We start from the raw sequence: 25,980 nt of genomic DNA, 5'->3' as shown, positions 1-25,980 counted from the left end.
TTATTTCTTTTGTATTATGAATTAGCTTAGCAAAAAGATTGATTTTCTTCACTAAAATATTATATTTTTCCTATCTCAATTTCAAGTGTCTAGGACCTATTTGGCCATAGATATTGCAAGCAATTTTTTTTGAACTTGACTATTTGTTTGCCCATGAAATTTGTTAAGTTTTTTTTTTTTGTGGCAAACTCAAAATCCAAAAATCTAAGAAAATGTACTTTTTTTGCTCAAAATGGTTTAGTTCTCCAAACAAACTTTGGAATTCTCGCAAATCAAATCGAAGTACTTTTTGTTAAAAAAACATATGTATATCACAAAATAATTACACAAATTCTTTACCTCGAAAGGAAAAATCAAAGACTAACATAATAAAACAAAAACAAATTTCAATTTAAACATATAGATTTCTATATTTTTTGATCCTCTATTTTCTTTTAATATATATGTTATTTCAGAAGCACACAAACAAATAAGTTAAAAGGAAGATTATTTGTGTGGCTAGGTTTGGTTCCCAATGGTCTACCACCCAAAGAGACATGTTACATCAAAAACACATCAAGGTATTATTTGGTTCACTCAACTAGCTATAATACTTTACTATAGAATATATAGGAATTGTTTATGTGGTGAAAAATTATCACCCAAAATTTTATGTTGATTCCTCAAATCATTTTTTTACTTGTTGGTAAAATTATCTACAAAATTATTTTGTTAGATAATGCTTAGTAATTCGTGGTAATTTGTTAAATAAACTATAGTCTACTTTTTTCTATTATATTTACCAATCAATATGTACTCCATTGTTAATATAACCAACGAAAAGTGTTCATTAGTATAATATTTTCGTCGATAGTTGCTAAATTAGGCGATATAAATAGTCGATGTTTTTCAATATATAAATGTAAACATCAACCTCCGGACTCTATTCTTATATTTGATCGAGCTATACTATTTTTTATCCTATTTTTTCCCCAACATATATTATTTACCGACTACTTTATTTATTTAGTAAATTTTTAGTAGGAATCCATTGCTAAATTCTGAAATATGCTAGTAATTTGTTTTTGTTTCTAATATAAAATACTAACGAATTTGGATTGTTGGAATGATTGTCATTTTCATATATATGAAAATTTCTAGCAAATCATTCTTACTTTTTCGCTTTATTTTTTTTATTTGATATTTAATATCTTTAGCCTTCAATAATCTGAATTCATTGAGTAAGATTCATTAAATTGAGAAGCATTTTTCTATTTTGACTTTTTTTTTTAATATCGAAGGCTTAAACTCGTAGTTAAAGGTAGATTTATATTTTTCTCATCACAATAATAGTTACGTTGATACTTTTCACTCCATCTCAATCCATGAGAAATAATATCACAATCATGTGAGTTTGAGAAAGAAAAAAATTGATTCAAACTTCAAGTATCACAATACATCACATATATAAACAAAAGCTAGTTCAACAAAAGGGTAATATTTTTTTAACAAAAGGCAGCAAAATTGTTATTGAATACTCTCTATATACACAATAAAATATACTTGAATTTGAAGATACAAAAACTTAAAAGATCATATTGTCTATTCACAAAATCTCCTCTACATTATATATAATCTTGAAAGTTAGTCTTGGATTCATATATTATAGAATAGGATTAACCAAGACCAACTAGAATGTTGTACACTAAACATACATACATAACATATATAGTAGCACATTAAAATATTAAAATATTTCAAGTAACAATGTTCAGCTCTTTATCGCTTCGATTCGTAATTGTTTATTTTAGCAAATGACACATGCATTAGGATTCTCTTCAATGCTATGATGGACTTGGTAATATGTGTGCATAGGAGGAGGAGGATAATAAGGTCTATATGGCATTACCATACCTATTGGTACCATTGGCTTCTTCTCTTCTTCTTCCTTTTTTGTTTCTTCTTTCTTGTCTTCTTTTTCTCCTCCTTTTTTAGGCTCTTCTTTCTTTGTTTCTTCTTCTTTCTTTGGTTCCTCTTTTGGTCCCACTAACATCATTTCTACTGCCCAAAACTTGCGCAATTTGCTCACTACACTCACCGGATCAACCGTCCCTATTATCATTAACGTCTTACCTTTCATATCTATCGTAATTTCATCTATCCCTGTAAAATCTCGAGAGTGTCAACTTCATTATACAACAAAGACAGATTCAAAATATAAACTATTCAATAAGGTTCGTATCATTAAAGTTTCTAAAATGACCTTATCATATAATAGAAGTATTTATTTAGTGAATTTTTGCATACAAATTTATAAAGAGCTACATTTGTAACAACATTTTCATTTGTTTTATTGCAAATTAGATACTATTTCGATGAGGCCTTAACAATACTAAGAAATTACTATATAACACCATTAATTAAATTAATTTAATAAAATGTACTTTTAATTAAATTTTTCTTTAAAAATATGTGAAATTAATAAAGGTCAAGTAATACGAGGGTATATTAGGGCAAAATGAGTTGCTGACGTGTAGTTGTAATTATAGAGGACCCATTTGACGTGGCATTGATCAAGAATTGACGTGTACACGTTATTTGCTATTTTCTCGTTTTAATTTATTTGACATATTTAGATTTAATACAAAATATAAGAAAGTAAAATAGTTTGAATCTTGTGGTTTCAAATTAAAAACATATGAAGTGTACTTTAATATTGTTAAATTTTGTGATCTTAAATATGTTATATGAAAAAGTTGAAATGAACGAATTGTTAAAAAACACTCTTTTATAATATGCTTTAAAAAAGTATGACAATAAAACTGAAACCGATGAAATATTATTTTTTTTCCTTCTCTCCTCCCATGTAAAACAAAAACATATCAATGTATTCAAACATAGTTGCCATATTAAATTAACATTTCCACATCAAAGTATCCAAATAATATTCACCACTCGATTTTCTCCCAACACTAATAATGTAGTACTACGATAGGATAGTGTAACGAAGCTTTCATATTATTTGTACATTTTAATTTGTAATAGAAAATTAATTAATTTCTCAGTTTTAATTTATTTATCATAATTACTATTTACAAGGTGAAATATTGTATTACAAAAATATTAAAAATTTAATATTCACACATTTTATATTTCGAATCAAGCCAATCAAATTGAAATCGGAAAAGTACTTATTACCTGGAAGAGCAGCCACTATCTTCAAGGCCTTCCTTTTTTCTCTGTCATCTCCCAAATCCAATTTCAGGATAAATTTCTACACAAATCAAAGACAAAGAGAAATCATAGCTTAGAAGATTAAAAATTCACTAGTTAAAATAACAAAATTTTTTAACTAAATTACTAAAATTTTCATATTAATTCTATGTAGTTGGATTAACAACTAATGATATATATAAATTCAATTAGTTTGAGAACATTTTAGTGATAAATTAGCTAGATAAAGATAATCAATAAATTTCATAATCGAGTCTAGGTTTTTAAGTAGTGATCCAAAGGATCTAGGAAAGAAATGTTAAAGGTACAGATTCAGTAAACTCAGTAATTTTGGCTCCTATCCCCAAAGTAGAAAAAGTAAAACACATGTGCGATCGGGGCAAAGCCATACCTAAGTTATCGATTCAATGAATTCAATAACTTTAATTTAAATTTTATATTCATAATTTTTTTAAAAAATATGTGACATATAAATAGAACATCTTAAATAAAAATTAATAATTTAAAATTCATAAACTAAAAATACTGACTCGATCAAACCGATGCATAAGGATGTACAAAAGAAGAAAAGAAATGAAACAAGATGAATTGAAGAATATCATACCTTCATATTTTTTTTTGTACAATAAGAGTGAATGGAATAAGAAGAAACAACAATTAACAAAAAGTGGAAAATATAATGGCAAAGTAGTAGAGGATGAGAAAGAGACAGAAATTTGTACAATTTTTATAATATATGGTTTTTAGTGACGAGTGGAAATAAAAAGACATTGTACTTTTGAAGTTGTATTTCTATTGTAAGAGGCTTTTATTTCTAGCCAAGCAAGTCTTCTGCCTAATTGCTAATGCATCGTGGCATACAACAGGACCCCCACCCCACTCCAATTGATCAATATTTTCTCTGTCTCAATTTATATATCATTATTGGAATTTTGGATACAAAATAATCAATATAGAAAGACAAGAAATTTTGATAAAAGAGATGACGATTTAAAAGTAATAGTTGTGCTTAGGGGTGTACATGACTAAATTGGTTTGAATTTTTCAAATATCAAATCAAATATTTGTGTCGGATTTTTAAATTTACAAATCAAACCAAACCAATAAAACTCAGGTTTTTCAACCTCAGTTTTTTCGGGCTTTTCCAGTAAAGTATTCATAAAAACATATAATTTACTTGTACTTTGAATATTATTTTAGTCCTACTAAATTATAACTATCTAGGGTGTTTCTTGAAAAATAACACAAAATATGATACGATTAATGACACTAAAATATCCAACAAAAATAATAATAATAAAATCACATAAAATAAAGGGACAATGCACAAGTACTCCTTCAACCTATGCCCGAAATCTCAGAGACACACTTATACTATACTAAAGTTGAACTTATTTTATTAATAATTTTCTACCCCTTTTCGGCCTATGTGACACTATCTTGTGGGCCCAACGTTGGTTGATTTTATTTTCCAAGTTAGTGTCACGTTGGCCGAAAAGGGGTAGAAAATTACTTATAAAATAAGTTCAGGGGGTAATAGGACCTTAGTATAATATAAGTGTGTTTTTGGGATTTCGGACATAGATTGAAGGATACTTGTGCATTTTTTCTAAAATAAATACTACATGATCCTAATTCAAAAGTACTAAATCATGCTAAAAAAAGTTTAATAAGTATTATTTACATGGCTAAATATTAAAGGAAATTAAAATTAGATTATGTATTTTAATTGTCTAAATAGTAAAACTAAAGAACAAATATTCAATATTATTATCATTCTTAGTGTTGAATTGATTTTTTTTCTTGCATTAGTATTAATTTGATTTTGATTTAAGTTTTATTATAATTAGCAACATTTGTGGACTATAATTTTTAATGAATCATTCAGAAATCTAAATTTCAAACTTGAAATATAATATATTAAAAGATAAAAATTATAAAAAAGTATAAGAAATATTTAAAAATTATATCAAAGTAATATTTTTATTTATAAAGTAAATTTTTAAAGTTATATATATAATGTCGGATTTGTTTGGTCTCGAATTTTTTTTAGTTAAAACCAAACCAATCCAAATATAGTCGGGTGTTTTTTTTTTCAACATCAAACGAAACACTAGCCGAATTTTTTTTCCTGATTTAACTCAGTTTACAATTTGATTCAATTTTTGATCTGATTTTACACCTCCTTGTGCCACATAAATTAAGGCATATAGAGTCTTATTTTAAAAAAGGATCATATTTTTTAACGAGTTAAGTGAAATTGCTAAATTTATCTTCTTTTGTCATGTTTTTGTATAATGATCTTTTTTCTTACAGTAATATTTATTATTATACAGTCAAATTCTAACTAAATTATATTATATGTTTTCTGTAATAACATTTCATCATAACAATCAGAAAATATTCCGACAAACGAGTTTTCTGTCCCAATATAAGAAGCTTCACATAACCATTAGCCAAAACAATGTACTAAACAACCTTATAAGAAGACGTCAAGCATAGGCATAGGTTTTCACACGAATTCTAAACAACCCATAGACAAGAAGTATAAGTCAAAATTCATGTTTGTTTTATCTATTTATTATTTTATATAATAAGAACATTAATATTAGTATGTATTTTATATTATTTAATTTCTTATTTGATAATGTTTTCAACTTATATGTATATGCATATAACTAATAACACTCTATCCATTCACAATTAAAGACATACATAACTGAACATCAAAGTTAAAAGAATGTGGAGATCATTTTTTATAAGAAAATAATTTTTCAATAAAATATGTCAGACATGTTATTGTTAATACTCTAATTCAAACAATGACTAATAAATAATAATAATATTACTAATACGTTGTATTTCAATTTAATCCCTTAATATTCTACCCTATAAACTTGATTATATATTTGTAGTCCATTATTAATTGTCTTTTTTGGTTCTACACTATAAACTTAACATTTATCCACTCTATAAATTATAATAAAATTCTAAATTTGTTATAAAATCAAGCTCATAAACGAAAATCATAAAGAGAAGAAGACAAGATGTATATCATACAATAGTGAATGAACAACTCTATTTATAGAGTTAAAAATCACTCCAAAAGTCACCATATTAAGTATTATAATAAATAGATACATTCTAATCCAAAAAGGTTCATGAAACCTAGTGAATATGGATGGTTGTTCATGTACCAACTTTATGGACTATTCACTCATTCAATGAATTTATAACGCTCCCCCTTGGATGTCCATAGATGATGTGCCTCGTTAAAACCTTACTAGGAAAAACCCTGTGGAAAAAAAATTCTAGTGAAGGAAAAAAAGTACACATATCTTTTGATACGCACTATTTGTTGCCTCATTAAAAACCTTGCCAGGAAAACCCAACGGGAAAAAAACCTCGGTCAAGGGAAAAAGAGTGCAACGCGTATTATACTCCCCCTGATTAAAACATCACTTAATTTCTTGTGATGATGTCTTCAATCTTCGTACATTGTGGTTGGTATATTCTTTTTCAAAGAAAAAACACACATTTCTGAATATGGTGTGTCATTTATCTCAACCAGACGCACTTTCAACTTGTTTCATGGAGGGGTTTTATTTCTGCATAGCAACATTTGCTTCATTGATCGCCAGGATATTATTGTGCCTCCACATGCAAACAGAGAGCGTGCTTGAGATAGAGCTTTATGCGGATCAGATAAATATTCTGCATCTGTGTAATCAATCAATTTTGTCTTGGATTCCTCGGAATAGAATAAACCCATAACTATGGTCCTTCGAGGATATTCAATCATGTGTTGAACACCATTTCAATGTCCTTTTATCGGGGAGAAACTAATATTGCCAGTAAATTTACTACAAAACAAATATCTGGTGATATTGTTAGCAAAATGCACTAGTGCCCTGATTGCACCAAGATATGGAGTTTCATCACCAAGAAGCATTTTACTTGGCCAATCATTTATCTGTCCCACTCTATGACAGATTTGAATTCAAGATCCTCGTCACAATTTATATCATTGAGCGCTACCTCATATCAAAGATACTGTCGACAATTATTTGATATCGATTCCAACAAGACATAACTTATCGAGATCTCTTCATTTTTCTGCATTTTTCAGGTACCTGAACCTTTTTTAAGATTTTATGAAGTGTTATGTCAATGTGCTCTTTTATAGCACTTGCCTCATTATCATGACCATATTGATCATTTGTTCCTTCCTTCTTCAAGGAATTTTATATTTGGAATCGATTGGTCTATTACGCTTTCGGCGTATCTGTCCTTCAAGGACTTCACATTGGAGCATTTGCAGCTGAATTATATCATAGGGTCAGTGCATTCATCTGGCAACTGATTTGCAACATTATGCAACTAAATTATCCCTTGAACTTTAAGTTCACATATTTATTTAACAAGGATCTAGATAATTCATAATTAACCTCACACATAATTTTCAGCTGTCAATCATCTCTCCCCCTAATGTTAGAAAATCTAACATTCATTCCAACCTTATTTGGAAGTTCATCTTTGTGAGTGGTGGAACAATTAAAATCATAACCGCACATTCAACATTTTAGATGAAAATTATATGGTTCCTGACCCTGAACCAATTTTAATGGGGAAACCTTGTTGGTTTGATGCATACATGTGTTGCTACATGTTAAACAAAATTATCTCATACCAAAACTTATTTTGGGAGTTTTGTTCTCATAACCATGATTTAGCTATAATTGGAGGCATACAATTTCTGCTAAATCAACCAGCATTATTAATATAATTTCTTAGTTTGGAACTGCGCTCTCAATTTTAACAATTCGAGCAAACAACCTTACAAAAACCAATTGTAAGTTGACAACAAAAAAACATGTGACCATCGCATAGATGCATCGATCATATAGTTGCAAATGATCCACATGGTAGGTGAACGGGCCCATATTCACCCTTTTATATGTTCCAAAAATTTTAGGGGATTACAATCCCAACCTTAGTTGGTACAATGATCATTTTATCAAGAGAACAAGCAACACAAGATTATTTTTGAAGAATCTTTATTTCTTCATCATATAAATCACCTGAATTCTCAATTACGTTTGCATCATATTTAATCGGAATGGTCAACCAGCCATTCCAACTGATCTTTATTTTAGTACACTATATTTACTTTTGCATGTGATTCCATCAGCATGCTCACGTTTGTGTGCACAAACAAGAGGAAAAAATGGGTAATCTTTTACATAAATATTTATAACCCGCTTCGGTTGTAGTAATTTAAAGACATTAAATCTTTTCATAATTTATAGTCTCAATATTTCTTTTTAATTAATCCGAAACTTAAAAAGTTTCTTTTGAGACTTACTACAACCCCAATATTATTCCCCTGATAATAGCACAACTCGTTAGAGCTTGCAATTAATTTTGTGTACTATCGCATATTGCATGACACCATCCCTATGGTGAGCATCTCCTTCAAGGAGGAAATTATATTATTGTTGTCATGGTCGAAATCATTACGAGCAAGACGTCTTTCTTGCTTTACTTTTGTTGTACCATAGGTACACAACCAATGACAAATTTGTATTGCCACACAATAATGACCACAATCCTTATAGGCAAGAACTATTTCTTTCTTTTTCCCTTTCGGTAGTTCATAATAAACATACCATAGTGACGTATAAACGTACAATACGATTAGCCATTTCTGTCAAATAAAATTTATTTCCTCTCAAACCTTTCGTAGAGGTGAGTTTTGACATATATCATTTTTTTCTCAAACATTCCATAGAGGTGAGTTGTGGCATATATCCAATCCATAAAGATTTTATCACACCTAGACCCATTCTCTTATAGAATGGTCGAGCATGCTTGATACTCATCACAAGTCACATTCTCTTCAAGGAATGGATTAATCACTTATACGCACTTCATTAATTTGCATATAAGCACATTGTCATGGCTTTAAAATTCATCATATTTCCATGACACCTCAACATCACTTTGAAGGATCAAGTGTACCATCACTTTATCTTCTTGTCTTTTGATGGAGGATTTATAAACTTTTCAAATTATTAGGTCGACAACATTCACAAGTCTAATGTCCTTTCGTACCATTTTGATAATGAAAACCGCCTTCACATTTCGAAGGACTATTTGGAGAACCCATAGTGTTCTTCGTTTTATAATTACCACAATGATGACTATTATAATTTCGTCCCTTGATGCCCTTTTTCATATCGTTAATCATTTGTCATCTTTCAGACTAAATTATCTACTGCTACCACATTCATACGATAGAATGGAGCAAGTCAACATTAGATTTCAAAGTTATAATATGTTGCGGCCACATTCTTTTCAAGGAATGGAGCAAATTTAATGGGACAAATTTCAAGGCTTTTCATCAAAAATATATTATTTTTCTTAGTCATCATTTTATCATCGCTATGGTGCATTGGCTCAAACTCAATGTCTTACCCATATAAGGCGTGTTACGCCATAATTCTATAGGACTTGAACCCAATCATGGTGCATCAAAACTCAAATTGATGTCTTACCCTTTTGGTGTGATAGAACTTGAATCTATCGTCTTATCCTCAAATATTTTTCATTATGCTGCATCCGGACTTTAACCTGATGTCTTACCCTTTTGGTGCGATGAAACTTGAATCCATCGTCTTACCCTTAACCAATGGTATAATAGACCGAAGTACAACATTATTTACCCTTTGAGTCTTACAAAACAATCAAAATAATATTCAAAATTATGCTATTAAAATTTTCTACCTTTTTCCATTTAAGAAGTTTTGTATAGCACGTCATGTTCAACCAATAGTAGTATATGTATTCGGTTCCTGATAATTGTTAGTGATTGAATATTATTTTATTCTAAATCATAAAATATTTTAGAAAATACATACATGATTTTATGCATATAATACTTTGATCTTCATCACGAGATCCACCAAAATATGAGCTAAAGAAAACAAGAACTCACACTCAATTGGATAGAGTCTCTTGCTGATAACGTGTTATAAAATCAAACTCATAAGACTAAAATCATAAAGAGAAGAAGACAAGAAATATAAGATAGAGGACTTTTCTTCTTATTCAAGTATATGTAAGTCTCATATGTATATCATACAATAGTGAATGAACAACCCTATTTATAGAGTGAGAAATCACTCCAAAAGTCACCATATTAAGTATCATAATAAACAAATACATTCTTATCCAAAAAGGTTCATGAAGCCTAGTGAATATAGATGGTTGTTCATATACCAACTTTATGGACTATCCACTCATTCAATAGATTTATAATAAAAATCAAATTAAGGTTGAAATTATGAATCCATGTGTATAATTATAACTAATTAATGATGTATAGACTATTTTTTTTTTCAACACGTGATCAGCCAAAATGTAGTACTTTAATTATTTGGTCCCAGGCTTGTGGCTATTAATGACTACTGAGTAGCACAAAAAGTGTTATCTGGATGAACTATAAATTAATTTTAAATAAAGTTCTTATAATAAACACTACTTAATTAGTGTCTCTCTTTGTGTGTGTATTTATAATTATTAAAAACGATCACTTTTCATGCTAACATTTCGATTTTGCATGTTTATATGATTATGATTAGGGCGTAATGATAGTCAAAGGGGTTTATTTGCTTTATTGCTTATACTTGTCATTTGTTTAAAAAAGTAAAAATGATTTGACACTAAACTTAAGATGACAAAAAAGATTTTAATTTTAATTTTATGGCTATAAATTAAAGTTGTATTAAGTGTATTATAATATTTTCTTAATTTTATGGCTATAAGTATGTCATGTGAAAAAATTAAAATTAAAGCGTGACAATCTTTATTAATTATAGATTCAAAAGAAAAGGGAAAAATGCATATGTATCCTCAATCTATGTCCGAAATTCCAGAGACACGCTTATACTATACTAATGTCCTATTATTTTCTGAATTTTTTTTTATAATTTTTTACTCCTTTTCGATCTACGTGACACTATCAACTAGATGGTTTGAAAAAATTGTCAACACGCGCTAGCCTCAGGAAATAGTGTCATGTAGGCTGAAAAGAAATAGAAAATTATTTATAAGTAAGTTCGGGAGGAAGAGGGGGGGGGGGGGGGGGGGGGAGGGAGAGATAATAATAGGACCTTAGTATAATATAATTGTGTATTCAAAATTTCAAATCTAAATTGACGAGATACTTATATATTTTTCAAAAAAAATATGTAATTTTTATTTAAACGGAAGGAGTATTTATATATTACATGTGTGGGTCGGGTATACACGTAAACTACCTTTTTTGAGCAATAGATTCCTGTGGTATTTGGTGGCTGACAAACCTTCATCCAATTGGTGTCACACCACTTCACTATAGTCTATAAAGTTCAATTATATTATACTACTAGTAACTATTTATACATAAAATAATATACTAGTACTGGTTAAGCTAAATATAATAAATGTCACTTGTTAGATTGAGAGGTCAAACAAAAATGAAAATCTATACAGTGATTGAGCGAATTAAAGGTATATTAATAAGAAATTATAGGCTGATGACTGTCTAAGTCTTTTTTAAAAGTTCATTGATTACGATGAAAAGCTTTTGAATATATTCTTTTGGATCGTGGAGTCTTAATAAACTAATTTTTCATCTTTAATAAGTTAGCTTTTTAAATTTATCAATATAATATATAATAGAAATGCTCTAGGATCATCAATAATTATTTTTTTTCTTGAAGATTCAACATCATATTTGTCTAGCCCTAACAAATTTACGTGTAAAGTGCATCTTGTCATTTTGATAAGGGACTTTATAATATATATGCGTCCCTTTTATACGATTAATTGGGTGGTTTGTGTTATCAAGAAAATTTAGAAAGACAAGCAATTTTATATATATATATATATATATATATATTACTCTTTTTTTGAAAAAAAAAAAAGTTGAATAGCTAAGGGAAAATAGGAAAAAAGAATTATAAGATGAAAAATCGAATTTTTATTAATAAAATAGAATAGAATTAGTCATTTAACTGAGCTATTAAGATTTTTCGACAAGCAATCGATTCATTTGTGGACCTCAGCATTAATTTGCTTGGTGGTTCCTAATGTCGTCTCCTTTCTGTTTTTGGAATATTCCCTTTTATGTAAGGTTTTTCTTCCTTTCCACTACCTCGTTTGTGAATATATATATATATATATACAAAGAAACATTAAGTTTAAGTATCGGTTTATTGGATTTAAGTTGTGGTGTGAATAAAAAATAAAGGGAAATATATCTTTTTAAGGAAATATTTATTTAATTTGATAGGAAGATTGTTGTGCTTATAAATTGTTAAATAACATTCATATTCTATTTATGACAAGATTCAAGAGAGGATTATCGGGTGGTTAGCTAGGATTATAGTCACGAGTGAACATGACGTTTGTTTGATCGATATAGTTAAGAGATCATAAAGATACGGCCTTGTTATAAATTATAACCTTTGACATAATTAACTCTTTTTCTAGCTTTTAAAGAGTCGAAAAAAGCCAATATGAAGTCATTTGTTGTTGCTCAGCTCGAGTTTGACTTTAACTTCGACTTCAAATTTGAAAAGAAGTCCACCTTTACATATCTAGGCTTTAGATTTGAATTTGGTCAAATGATAAATAATTTAGTAGCAAACTTGTCTTTCCTTTTATGTTAATTGTTTCTTTTTTCGATTTTATATTTTTTTTCCACACAAAATTTATTCTAAAATTTGTGGCCTTTTACCATTGGTATAGGAAAAAGTCCCTAACAATAATTTCCTTGAACGATAATTGCCAAAGTGATTCTGCCTTTTATGAACAAACATAAATTTATTCTCTTTCATCCTAAGAAACATTAGTTTAAACAATAGAAAATTGTGATGAATCAATTGGTTTTTTTTTTTTAATTAAGAAAACGCAATTTTTTATGAGGCCAAAAACTTATTTATTCTTCTTTTACCACACTTATCTGAAGCTACAAGTGAAATTCCAGCCAATAAGTGATTAGTATTGATAATTAACATCATATGCACTTTTTAGGAATCAAACAGGCCGGATCACACAATATTCATGGGCTCGATAGTTGGCCTTGCTTGTGCTGGGCTCCATTTTCACATAAATAAGGTAAAGGAAAATCACACCACACATATATTTAAGGCCTAAATTATTAGGAAAAACTTCATAATATGACAAACATCCAGAATCTTTTCTGGCGGTGATTACCAACATAAACATGGTTGAGAATGTTGATAGATGGTGGGCTGATTCTGGTGCAAACCATCATGTCTGTTATGACAAAGACTAGTTTTAAAAATATACTCATTTTGAGGAGTCCAAAATCATCATGTTTGGAGATGCTCATATTACTCAAGTGCTTGGTAAAGGAGATGTCGAATTGCGTTTTACTTCTGGAAGAGTATTAACTTTAAAAGATGTACTTTATACTCCTTCCATAAAAAAAAAAATTGATGTCTAGTTTTGTTTTTAATAAAGCAGACTTTAAACATATTATTGAATCTGATCATTATGTAATAGTGAAGAAGGGTATTTTTGTGGGGAAGGGGTATGCATGTGATGGGATGTTTAAATTGAATGTTGACATAAATAAAATTTCTACTTCAGTTTATATGTTTTCTTCAACCAACTTTTGGCATGCTCTTTTGTGTCATATTAATGATCGTTATGTTGGAATTCTGAGTAGTTTAGGATTAATCCCAATGTTCAAAAAGAATTTCAAAAAGTATGAGGCTTGTAGTAAAGCTAAAATCACTAAATGGCCTCATTTTCAAGTTGAAAGAAAACCTGATTTGTTAGAATTAGTTCATACTGATATTTGTGAACTTGGTGGAATTCTAACTCGTGAATGTAATAGATATTTTATCACTTTCATTGATGATTTTTCTAAGTTTACATATGTTTGCTTGATGAAAAATAAAAGTGATGCTTTTGAAAATTTCAAAACTTATCACCATGAGGTTGAAAATCAGTTTGGAAGAAAAATAAAAAGAATTAGAAGTGATAGAGGCCGTGAATATGAATCAAATGAGTTTAATTCTTTTGTTATATCATTGAGAATAATTCATGAAACTACCTCTCCTTATTCTCTATCATCTAATGGAGTAGCGGTAAGGAAAAATAGAACTTTGGTTGAGTTGACTAATGTCATGCTAATTGAGTCACATGCACCTTTAAATTTTTGGGGTGAAGCTATTTTAACTGCTTGCTATGTGTTGAATCGTGTGCCTTATAAAAAAAAAGTCTAAATTAACACCTTTTGAATTGTGGAAAGGTTACAAGTCAAGTTTGGGATATCTAAGAGTTTGGGGTTGTCTAGCCTTTGTGAGGCTATTGAATCCCAAGATTACAAAGTTTGGTAAGAAAGTTACTACTTGTGCTTTTCTTGGTTATGCTTCAAATAGTACAACCTATAGATTTTTTTAATCTTGAAGATAATATTGTGATAAAATCTGGTGATGCTATTTTTCATGAAAATAAATTCCTTTTGGTTCTAAAAATAGCGGGGTCAAAGGATTAAACAAAATATTTTGTCACTACCTAATTCTTCTACTTCTACTTTGAAAAATAAAGAAGATAATGATTTTGAGTTATGAAGAAGTAAAAGAGTTTGAGTAGAAAAAGATTTTGATACTGATTTTTATGTGTTTAATGTTGAAAATGACCCTCTAAATTTGAAGGAAGCATTATCTTCATATGATTCTATTTTTTGGAAAGAGATTGTAAACGATGAAATGAAATCTCTAATTTCTAATAAAACTTGAAAGTTAGTTGATTTACCACTGGGTTGTAAAACTATTGGTTGCAAATGGATCTTAAAGAAAAAAAGTTGAAACCGGATGGTCTATTGATCAATATAAGGTTAGGCTAGTTGCAAAATGTTTTAAACAACTAGAAGGCCTAGAAATTTTTGATAGTTTTTTTTCGGTAACAAATTACATCCATAAGAATTTTAATTGCTATGACTGCAATTTTTTATTTGCAAATTCATCAAATGGATGTAAAAAACTATTTTTTTAAATAGAGATCTAAATGAAGAAATTTATATGGATCAACCTGAGTGTTTTGTTGAAGCAGACCAAGAAAGCAAAGTATGTAAACTTACTAAATCCCTATATGGCTTGAAACAGACACCAAAGCAATGACATGAAAAGTTTGATTCATGCATGATTGAAAACAATTTTAAAACAAATGAGTGTAATAAGTGCATATACCATAAGTCTTGGAATAATTCACATGTGATTACGTGCCTATATGTTGATTTTTTTGATTTATGGCTCTAACATGAATGTTATTGATGAAACTAAAAATATTCTTAGAAGCCATTTTGATATGAAAGATCTTAGTGAGGCAAATTTTATTTTTGAAAATAAAATAACAAGAATATGTGATGGAATTTTCCTTGACCAGTCACATTATGGTGAGAAAATTTTGAAAAAAATATAACTTGCTACTCCTTTTGATTCAAGTGTTCACTTATTTCTTGTTGAAAGTGAAAAAGATGTGATAAATCAAAAGAAATATGCTAGCATAATCGAAAGTTTGAGATATGTGACTGATTGCACTAGGTTTGATATGCAGTAAGAGTACTTAGCAGGTTTACAAGCAAGTCAGGTAATGCACATTGACATGTTGCAACAAGAGTTATGAGATATTTAATTGGCACAAAAAATTGTGGTTTGTTCTATAAAAAATATCCTGCTGTATTTGAAGACTTTTGTGATGCAGATTGGAACATTTTATCAGGTGATTCATGTTCTACATCTGGTTATGTCTTTACTTTAGATAGTGGTGCTATTTGTTGAAATTTAAAAAAGCAAACTATAATTGTTAACTCTACCATAGAGGTTGAACTAATTGTTTTAGCTTCAGCTAGTGAGGAAGCGAATTGATTAAGAAATTTGTTGTTTCAAATTCCTTATTTTGAAAAATCAATTCCTCATATTTTAATTCATTGTGATTGCACTGCTGCAATCGGTAGAGTTCAAAACCGTTATTACAACGGTAAATCCAGACGTATAAGGAGGAAACACAATAATGTAAGATCGTATTGACAAATGGTACCATTAATGTTGATTATGTCAAATCTTGTAATAATCTTGTAAATCCTCTTACTAAGGCCTTAACAAGAGAAAAGGTTTAGAACACATCGAGGGGGATGATATCGAAGCCTATAAATTCTTGAGTCATATATGAGGAAACCCAACCTAGGGACTAGAGATCCTATACCAAGTTCAAAGAGAAAAACTAATCATATGATGACTTATTGTGAAAAATGCACTATCTTTTTATTTCTCTCCCTATGATGTGAATGCATTGTTTCCTGTAGTTTGTGAAGGTTGAGTTGATAAAATTCTTAACGAATATATGTAGCCCATATGTGTGGAGTGTTAAGCTTACATGAACACTCTTTCACATATGTGTGCGCGGAAGTAGGTCGCTCTCTTTGAGAATTTAGCTAATTTTCAAAAGCATTCATGAAATCGGGATAGCACATGACCATAACGTGCTGACTTTAAAGCTCATGTAAATACCTTGATTATTATGTGTCAGCAGCGATATTTTATTTTTTTTAAGCAATCATAGTTCAAATTTGAGACCACTATGAATTTGGAGTAAAAATTATTGTTTCACTAAGTGGAGGTTCAATGCAGAGCACACCTTTATTATACATAATAATCATCTTTCAGCTGATAGACTCTCTTATCTAATATCAAAATGAGTGAAAAAACGTTAGTGCGACATTTTAAAAAATTAAGAATATGCATTTTTTGGCACATAGCCATCCATATAAACGTTGGTTTATAGCCGTTGTTGCACTTATCATATATGTTACATAATGTAAAACTATTGGCAGTTGATTGTTGCCATTAAAAAATTATTATTGCTGCATTTCTTAGCAACATTACTCCAAATGGAGTTAATTGCATATGTAACCCATCCTTTGGGTCAAGTTCCAGCTGTTAGAGGCTGTTAACCTTTTATTCCATTACTTTTAACTTTTTATTCGTCTGTTACACCTTATAATATATATAACTGCTAAGGCCATCTATCTTCACTATTTACTATATTATTTATTTTTCTATTCATTGCTAGGAAGACTTTTATTAGTATAAATAGTGATGGTCTTCATTTGACTTTTAAAAAGGATACAATATACATGAAAATATAGAGCGCATAAAAAGTTATAAAAGAGAATTTTTATTAGTTGAAGGGAGGTGTTTTTTTTGTGGAGCTTTGGACTCAACTCTTGTGCAGATTTTTGTTGAGTCACACTTTTGTAAAAAGGTTATTATATCCTGGAGGGGACAAGTCAAAGAGGACTACTGCTGGATCAGTGAAAATATTTGTTGCAGTGAGTTTGAATCTCCTTAAAAAGAGCGAGATATTCGCGCCTCAGCCTGAAGAGATTTATTTTCTTCATTTCATTTTCCGTTGTAATCTTGTATTTTTGTTATCTTGCAAGTTTTCACTAACACTTAAAAATACTATTACCGAGAGTTCAAATCAGATAATAATCATATAAAATACAAGTTTTATTCGAACCGTCGAAGCCACCATAATCTAGAAAAAAACATAAATGTTATGTGAAATATATAAGCTATGCTAACTTCTTCACTTCTGTACATATGTTCCTTTTGTAAAGTAAATTTTGTAGAGCTTAATTAGCAGTAAGAGGTTGTACTAAGTGTTCTTATAACATAAGTTTTACACTGGAATTTTTTATTTTTTGGCTAAGTAAATGTGTATTAGCACACAAAACTACTTAATTAAGTGATTTATTAAGGTGAGAATATATTTTTATTACAATTATAATTAAATATTGCAAAGTTATATGTAAGCACATGTAATTATACATTGGGGTTGTTTGTTTGGTGAAATATCTTATATGATGAGTTATCCAGCTTATATTTAAGATAACTTCTTGTTATAAGGTTATAGCATAAATAATTTAATTAATATTTTTAATCAAATGTTAATATATGATGAAAATATTTCCCCTTTATCTTTCATATACCAAACTGCCTCAAATAATTTTATGTAAATTTTGGATGGATATAAATACATACCGACATGTATAAATGAGTTATCTATGGATTAATGTTTAGCACGTGAAGCAAAAGACAATTCTGGTTTGTCCTTACTAGGATGTGATTTTTAGTAAAACAAAATCATATGATAACATTAATAATTTTTATAAAATTTAATAAATTTGAGAAAAAATGATAACCATCAAGTGTTATTAGATATATTGAAGTAAAAGAAGAAGAGAGAAAAATATTTCAAGATTATTTCAGATGCACGATTTGTCATTTCTAATTAACATTTATAAAAGTAAATTTGAGCTTGATAACTCGACTTCTTCTAATAACATTATAGAGTATATTATAAATTTTGTGATGATCGTAGAATATTTAATTCTCTCTAGCTCTTTTTTTTTCATGCTTGTTAATTAATAGAAGTTTGTTTCTCGTTGAATTGATAAGATAACACCTAACCTCCTTGCTCATATTTATTTCTCTTAACGATTTTTATTTTAATAATAAACTGATATACACTTGTTTAATGGTATACATTTTTTTTAAAAAAAAGAGGATTTTAATAATTTATTGTGGAAAATTGGGTTCAGAATCCAGAGGTTTAGCCGTTTGAAACATTAGCAATTCAACAGACACTGAAAAAAGCGTTACAACATGGCTAGTCAAAAATTTATACACTATCAAAAAATAAAAGAATATAATACAAATATTACAAAAGAAGATGACAATTTCTTGGAAAATGATATCACATACGTATATTAATGAGTTTTTTTTTTATCATGATGCGCAGAGTAAAGTAAAACAATAGCCTGTAAATTATATATATAAAAAAACGTAAATTATATTAGATAAACTTCATAAATGAACTTGAACTTTTCGATATAACAAATAAAAGATTTGAAAATATCACATTTATATATATTTCTCATAGCTCATAATATAACTAACTTCTCTATTTTCCTTTTTACACAACATTTCTTGGAAATTCCACTTCTCTAAATTGAATTGTAACTTTTGTAGTGGTATTTTACACATAATTGAGACATATTATAATAATAATAATAATAATAATAATAATAATAATAAAAAGAGGTGTGCACTTGAAGGCCACAAATGGGCAATATTGGGCTAATTATGAAAATGCCATCATCACTTAAAATATTGTTTTATATATTTATATATAGCAATTAATAATATAATGTGAGGCTTTTAATGGGAATGAAGTAGAAAATAAGATAATGCAATCAGAAAGAGCACAATGGATTTATTGTCATCTAGTATCTACGCATGCTAAGTGTAATCATAGTTTGTTTATATATATATATATAAACACTCTAATTGGAATATTTTCTATGACTCAACATAGCATTTTGGTATGTGACTATGTCTCAAAAGTCTAAAACCTAAAAGAGAGTATCTTTTCACGAATAATATTTTTTTGGGCAACCTTCACATATAATTAATTAAGTAGAAATTAATCCTGTAAAATTTAGTTATTCTATTTTTATTTTTTTTATTTTTAAAAAATAAAATAATACATAAATCTACGGATAATTTAGACTTATTTGTGTGAAATTACAAAATAATAATCAAATACCATACTTGATATTGCTTGTTTTATCACCTAACTAAATAGCTACCAAAAAGTGACATTAGCTACTCATAAATACAATCGAAAAAGGAGTAATATGTAGTAAAAACTAGAAAGAGGCTTCATATTAAAAAATTAATCTCAAATAAATTAATATCAACTATATATATGAGTTTCAATATTGTACTACATGTTGAAGAAGAAGGAAGCTAACGATTGGAACAAGTCCAACGCAATTAACTGACGTGTCTGCAGCAAGTGTTGATGAAAAAGGAAGGTGATGATTGGAACATGTCAAAGGAACATGCCCAACGAATCTGACTATGAATTTACGACACTACTGTAAAATTAGAGTCGCACTAAGATTAGACTGTTTATATCTATTAGGATTATATTTCGATTAGGATTAGATTACGATTAGAATTATAGTACGACTGGATTAGATAATTTATAATTGTTTTTATCATTATAGTATTAATAGGTATATTAGTTCGACTCTAAGTATAGTTATTTTGAACTCTACAATACTCTCTCTGTAGGATGTACTTAATGAACATTATATTTTATCGATACAATTCTTGATTTTTCTAATTATAGACATAAAATTTCCACAAATACATTCATAGTCATCGCTGATAAAAGTAGTTCTTAAAATTATACTTTTATAAAACTGCTTCCTATTTGGATGGTTGAACTTGAACGTGTTACTAAAAAGTCTATTTTCATTATAGAACCGTTAGAATTTTGAAAATAAAAATAATTTTATTTTGGAAACTATGTAAAGAAAATGCAATAAAAATAATAATGAAAAATTTAAAACATTTAAAACTATGTAAAGAAAAGACATACTATTTTATTTTTTTTAAACCTTAATATATAAACTAAATCATTTAAATTAAAACACACGGATAAAAAAATACTGAGATGTGATATGGGAAGGGCTAAAAGGGAAGCCCGTGAAGTGGGACGGCAATAGTGCGTTAAGGGTCACGAGAGTGAATTAATGGCTAAAATACAAAGACAAATGGTAACCCACTAAAACTACTTTCCAACTGAAATGCCCAAAAAAAAATTGGTCACAGACCCACAGTTTCTTAAACCCATCTTTGACCTTTTTGTTGTTGTTTCAAATGTCCAATGTTATGCACCATCAACCACATCTTGCTTCATTCGTCTTAAAACACCTTTCGACGGAAGATTATACTGTATCTACGTGATTAAAATAATTTTTTAACTATATATAATAGATGTTTGCATGTGGGGACAGTAAATTTCTTTAATGAAAATTTTGACTATGTTTACTATGTGTAATTCTTTAAATCTTATAATTTTAAATTTGTGTCTTTTTGAAATTGATTAAAAAGAAAATAAATACTTATATTAGGATGGAGATATATACCATCCTATGTTGTGATAGGATGGTTTAAGTATTTATATATTTTAAGTTATAGATTTCAGATTTTGAGTTTTGGAAATGAAGTTATCTTTGGTAGAAAATATTTTATACTGATAAATTTAAATTATTGGTGTCCCAATATACATCGGGTGGGGAAAAAACTATGTTATGATTACATCATCGAAGGTTGTGGCGATATTGGAATGAAGAGTATTTTTAGTAAGAAGATTTAGAATTTGAACTATATGGTTTTGATTTTGGAATTTTATTATTATAAGTCATTTGACTTATAGTTCGAACAAATATTATTGAGTTCAGATAAATTCATTTTTCTACGTCTACTTGCTATTTACTTTCCTTAGTAGACCTAGATTACAAAGGTGCAAAGCTACATTGAAGTAAGAGGTTCATACGATATTGCTCATTGCTCAAAAGAATTGCTTATTATACATATATCTATTACAAATAAAAAAACACCAAAATGCATGATAATTATAAGATTTAAATCTTCTTGATTTAAAATACAAGCTTGATATAGTTTATTTTATAAAAATTTAATTCTCCTGTAAAATTTTTGACTCGACCACTGATCTGACCCCTATTTCAAAAAATTAAAATTGAATTGTGCATATGCACCATCGTGGATTGACATCACTAAGATAAGCTAAGAATATTAATTTATGAAGTATACTTAACAGGTATATGAAGCGTATGTACTTTAACTTAATCATGGAAGTTGTTTGGACAATGATATTATTGATAATTGAGTAATCAACTTCTACTTGATGTTAACTTTAAATTGAGTCATCAATGTATTTTAAAATGACTTAATACCTAATCGGCCTTTTAAACTTGTTAGAATATTACATTTAAATACTCGAAGTAAGTTTTATTTTAAATTTTTGCGTTTATTAGATAGTTAATCACATAAAATATGTCATCTCCTTTAATTATACGCATCAACTTCAAGTATAAAATGTTTGATTCATATGTCTTATTAAGTGAAATAACTTATTTTATATTGTTAACTTAACTATCTAAAGAACGAATAACAACAAACGTGAAAAGAAAAATCTAAAATTTGAATCGAAATTATCTAAAATGAGACAACTTTATTTATAGTTTGAGGTGTTAAAAATTGTTGTGTGTATGAATGTAAAGCATATAAAACAAAATCAGAAAGTGGAAAAAATGTGAAGAAAAAATACAGTCCATTTCAGAGAATCTTTTACATCAATCCAAACACAGCAATTGATTATTTCAGTTACAAAATTTTGTCTATATATAATACTAATTCCATACCATATATTTCCACCAAGCAATGCACAAAATTCCACTCTCATCTCAAGTAAGAAAACTATTAACTCCTAGCTTTCTCTTTCCTTAATGTAGTGTAGAAAGCAATAACAAAAACAAATGTTCTTTCAATAACAAATGCTTCTTTAAATATGTGAAACATTTTCTAAAATATGTGTTCTTGATCACTACAAAGCGTAGTGGGATGGATATGATCCCTTTATCCTTAAATAGAAGCTTCGAGTTTGAGTTACAGAGTGGAAAAACTCTTGGTGAAAACACTTATCTCTTTAGTGGACCCCTACGTAAGGGCATCTTGTGCTCATGTAGGAGTCCTGGGAAGGGTCGAAGATAGTCTACACTGACACAAGCATCAATGACTAATTTCACGGCTCAAACCTATGACCTCATAGAGACAACTTTACCGTTCCCCTCGTAGAATAGGTCAAATGGTTTTGCACACTAAATGCACATAGAGAAGGGGGGGAAAAGAGCAATTTTGAGTCAAGACTCAAGAAACATGGCCTTAAAAGATTTCACATTTTCTTAGGGTTGTATGTTAAGGTTTTTTCTTAATATGTGTTTTTGCCTCTTGTTATGTTTGTGCAGATGGAAAAGACAAGTTGGTTGCTGGTAGTGGTATTAGGGATGGTGGTTATAAGTTTACTAGGTGGAGCTGAGGGAAGAAAATCAAGAATTCTTGATGAGTCTTCTTACTATGATTTAGAGTACTCAGCAATAAGTTGTAGAGCACACAGTGCATCTATAACAGATTTTGGTGGAGTTGGTGATGGGAAAACACTCAACACAAAAGCATTTCAAGAAGCAGTGAATCGGTTGAGCCAGTATGCATCAGATGGTGGAGCTCAGCTTATTGTCCCTGCTGGTCAATGGCTCACTGGTAGCTTCAATCTTACTAGTCATTTCACTCTTTTCCTTCATAAGGATGCTATTCTTCTTGCTTCTCAGGTACTCACTCTTATTTTTCACTTCTCTTAGTCCATTTAAAAAAGGGAAGTTTGGTGTACTAAGCTCGTGTTATGTGCGGGGTGGGTCTATGGAAGAGTTGGACCACAAAAGTCTATTGTACGTCCCCTTACTCTGCATTTTTGCAAGAAATTATTTCCACATAACAACTTTACCAGTTACGCAATCTTAGCAACAACTTTACCAGTTACGCAATCATAACAAGACTCCCCTTCACATTTCCTAGTCTATTTTTCACTCTACTAAAGGCAATCCGATGCACAAAGCATCCCATGTTCGGGCAGGATCCAAGGAAGGGTTGCATCCAAAAGGGTGTGATGTGGACAATCAATCCCGATGCAAGCATTATTGGCTAATTCCACACCTTGAACCCATGACCTATAATAGGTCACAAGGAGACAACTTTACTAGTTGCTCCAAAGCTCCCTCCCTCTTCCAATACATTTCACTCTATAAAGGATAACTTGGTGAACGAAATATCCCGTGTTCACGGGTCCCACAAAGGTTCGCATCCCAACAGTTCTGATATGGCAGTATATACTGACGCAAGCATCCTTGGTTGATTTCAGACCTTGAACTCGTGACTTATATGTTACGGAGACTTTAATATTACTACTCTATACAGAACAGATACATATGATTTATACTCTCCTGATTGATTTGAAATTGATTGATTCAGGATATAAATGAGTGGGCTGTTATAGACCCATTACCATCATATGGTCATGGAAGGGATACATCAGGTGGAAGGTACATAAGTCTTTTATTTGGAACTAACCTCACTGATGTTATCATCACAGGTAAATAATAATACTAACATTTTATATTCCTAAGCTATTAATTTCTCAAACTTCTAAGACATTTTATAAATGATTAGGTGAGAATGGGACCATTGATGGACAGGGTGAGATTTGGTGGCAGAAATTTCACAGCAAAAAGCTACAATACACAAGGCCTTACTTGATTGAAATTATGCATTCTGATAACATTCAGATATCACATATAACCCTTGTCAACTCTCCATCTTGGAATATCCATCCTGTTTATAGCAGGTGATTTTACATTATTTCACTTGTTTTCTATTGGCATAATACATAAAAAGAAACTCAAACTTGGCTTCAGTTTGGCGAGTAAGCACTTCAACTTTGACAGTGCACATCTAGACACCTCAACTTGTCTCAAGTGACAACTAAACACTCCAACTCGTTCCCCGCTGTGTCTCATGGACACCTGATGCTGACGTGACATATAAATTCATTTTGTTAGTTGGAGTGTTCAAATGACAGTGGAGACTGGAGACGAGTGGAGGTGTTTAGATGTGGTGCTTTCTTGCCCATTGGGACCAAGTTAAGAGTGTTCGTTTATGGATTATGTCCTTTTCTATTAGAGTACATCAAAAGTTTATCAAGAATCTTGTTCATTGTGAAATTTCAGCAATATCATTGTCCAAGGCATCACTATTTTAGCTCCAGTAAAATCTCCAAACACTGATGGGATCAATCCAGGTTTGCCTTTTTCCTATATGTATTTGAATGAGTAAAGCTAAAGGTATATGGACCGATTTTTCGACTTTATTTTTCTTGGTTCTTTACAGATTCTTGCACAAACATGAAAATTGAAGACAACTACATTGTATCTGGAGATGATTGTGTTGCAGTTAAAAGTGGTTGGGATGAATATGGTATAAATTATGGGATGCCAACAAGTCAACTGATCATCAGGCGCCTCACCTGCATTTCTCCTTATAGTGCTGCAATAGCATTAGGAAGTGAAATGTCAGGTGGGATTCAAGACGTTAGAGCAGAGGACATCACGGCTATCAACACTGAATCAGGGGTGAGGATCAAGACTGGTGTTGGCCGAGGCGGTTTTGTTAGAGATGTATATGTCAAAGGGATGACATTGCACACCATGAAATGGGTATTTTGGATGACAGGCAACTATGGACAACATGCAGACACTCACTGGGATCCTAATGCATTACCAGAGATAAAAGGGATCAATTACCGGGATGTAGTGGCTGAGAACGTGTCAATGGCTGCTCGTCTTGAGGGGATTTCTGGGGATCCATTCACCGGTATCTGCATTTCAAATGTGACTATAAGTATGGCAAAGAAGGCTAAGAAGTATCCATGGACTTGTACTGATATTGAAGGAATTACTAGTGGTGTGCAGCCTCCACCTTGTCAGTTGTTGCCTGATCAAGGTCCAGAAAAGACTGAAATGTGTAGTTTTCCAACAGAGAATTTGGCCATTGATAACATAGAGATGCAAAGATGTTCCTATAGATTGAATTACTGATAATAAGCTATCCAAAATGTATCAGCAATATAAGTGTAATGAACTATCTGAAATTTTAGTGCTTTCATCTTCACTGTAAACCCTGTAACATCCAACAACAT

General features: G+C 29.9%; 2 protein-coding genes across 3 annotated transcripts; one reads left to right on the top strand and one right to left on the bottom strand.

Annotated features, from left to right (window-relative positions):
- Positions 1–1,582: 1,582 nt before the first annotated feature.
- Positions 1,583–4,012, bottom strand: LOC101255495 (heavy metal-associated isoprenylated plant protein 39-like). 2 transcript variants are annotated; one of them, XM_004240048.5, is made up of 3 exons: positions 3,818–4,012; positions 3,178–3,253; positions 1,583–2,142 (listed from the first exon to the last, which is right to left on the bottom strand). In XM_004240048.5, the coding sequence occupies exons 1-3, from the start codon at positions 3,821–3,823 to the stop codon at positions 1,787–1,789; spliced, it is 438 nt and encodes a 145-aa protein (XP_004240096.2). In that variant the 5' UTR covers positions 3,824–4,012; the 3' UTR covers positions 1,583–1,786. The 2 variants fall into 2 exon arrangements, with proteins under 2 accessions (XP_004240096.2, XP_010321526.2); XM_010323224.4 differs by having other exon boundaries at positions 3,744–3,864.
- An 18,428-nt stretch (positions 4,013–22,440) lies between these two features.
- LOC101255793 (probable polygalacturonase) lies at positions 22,441–25,959 on the top strand. The gene is made up of 6 exons (XM_004240049.5): positions 22,441–22,643; positions 23,201–23,560; positions 24,258–24,378; positions 24,456–24,630; positions 25,013–25,083; positions 25,173–25,959. The coding sequence occupies exons 1-6, from the start codon at positions 22,617–22,619 to the stop codon at positions 25,877–25,879; spliced, it is 1,461 nt and encodes a 486-aa protein (XP_004240097.2). The 5' UTR covers positions 22,441–22,616; the 3' UTR covers positions 25,880–25,959.
- Positions 25,960–25,980: the final 21 nt, after the last annotated feature.

The sequence above is a fragment of the Solanum lycopersicum genome, chromosome 5 (genome assembly GCF_036512215.1).
Source record: "Solanum lycopersicum chromosome 5, SLM_r2.1".
NCBI lineage: Eukaryota > Viridiplantae > Streptophyta > Magnoliopsida > Solanales > Solanaceae > Solanum > Solanum lycopersicum.
This window is presented reverse-complemented; position numbering and strand designations above follow the sequence as displayed.

Coding starts and splice junctions, on each gene's coding strand:
- LOC101255793 (XM_004240049.5), top strand. CDS start 22,617: ATGCACAAAATTCCACTCTCATCTCAA. Junction 22,644..23,200: donor AAATTCCACTCTCATCTCAA/GTAAGAAAACTA, acceptor ATGTTTGTGCAG/ATGGAAAAGACAAGTTGGTT. Junction 25,084..25,172: donor CACTGATGGGATCAATCCAG/GTTTGCCTTTTT, acceptor GGTTCTTTACAG/ATTCTTGCACAAACATGAAA.
- LOC101255495 (XM_010323224.4), bottom strand. CDS start 3,815: ATGATATTCTTCAATTCATCTTGTTTCATTTCTTTTCTTCTTTTGTAC. Junction 3,254..3,743: donor TTATGCATCGGTTTGATCGA/GTCAGTATTTTT, acceptor TGATTTGTGTAG/AAATTTATCCTGAAATTGGA. Junction 2,143..3,177: donor GATAGTGGCTGCTCTTCCAG/GTAATAAGTACT, acceptor GAGATTTTACAG/GGATAGATGAAATTACGATA.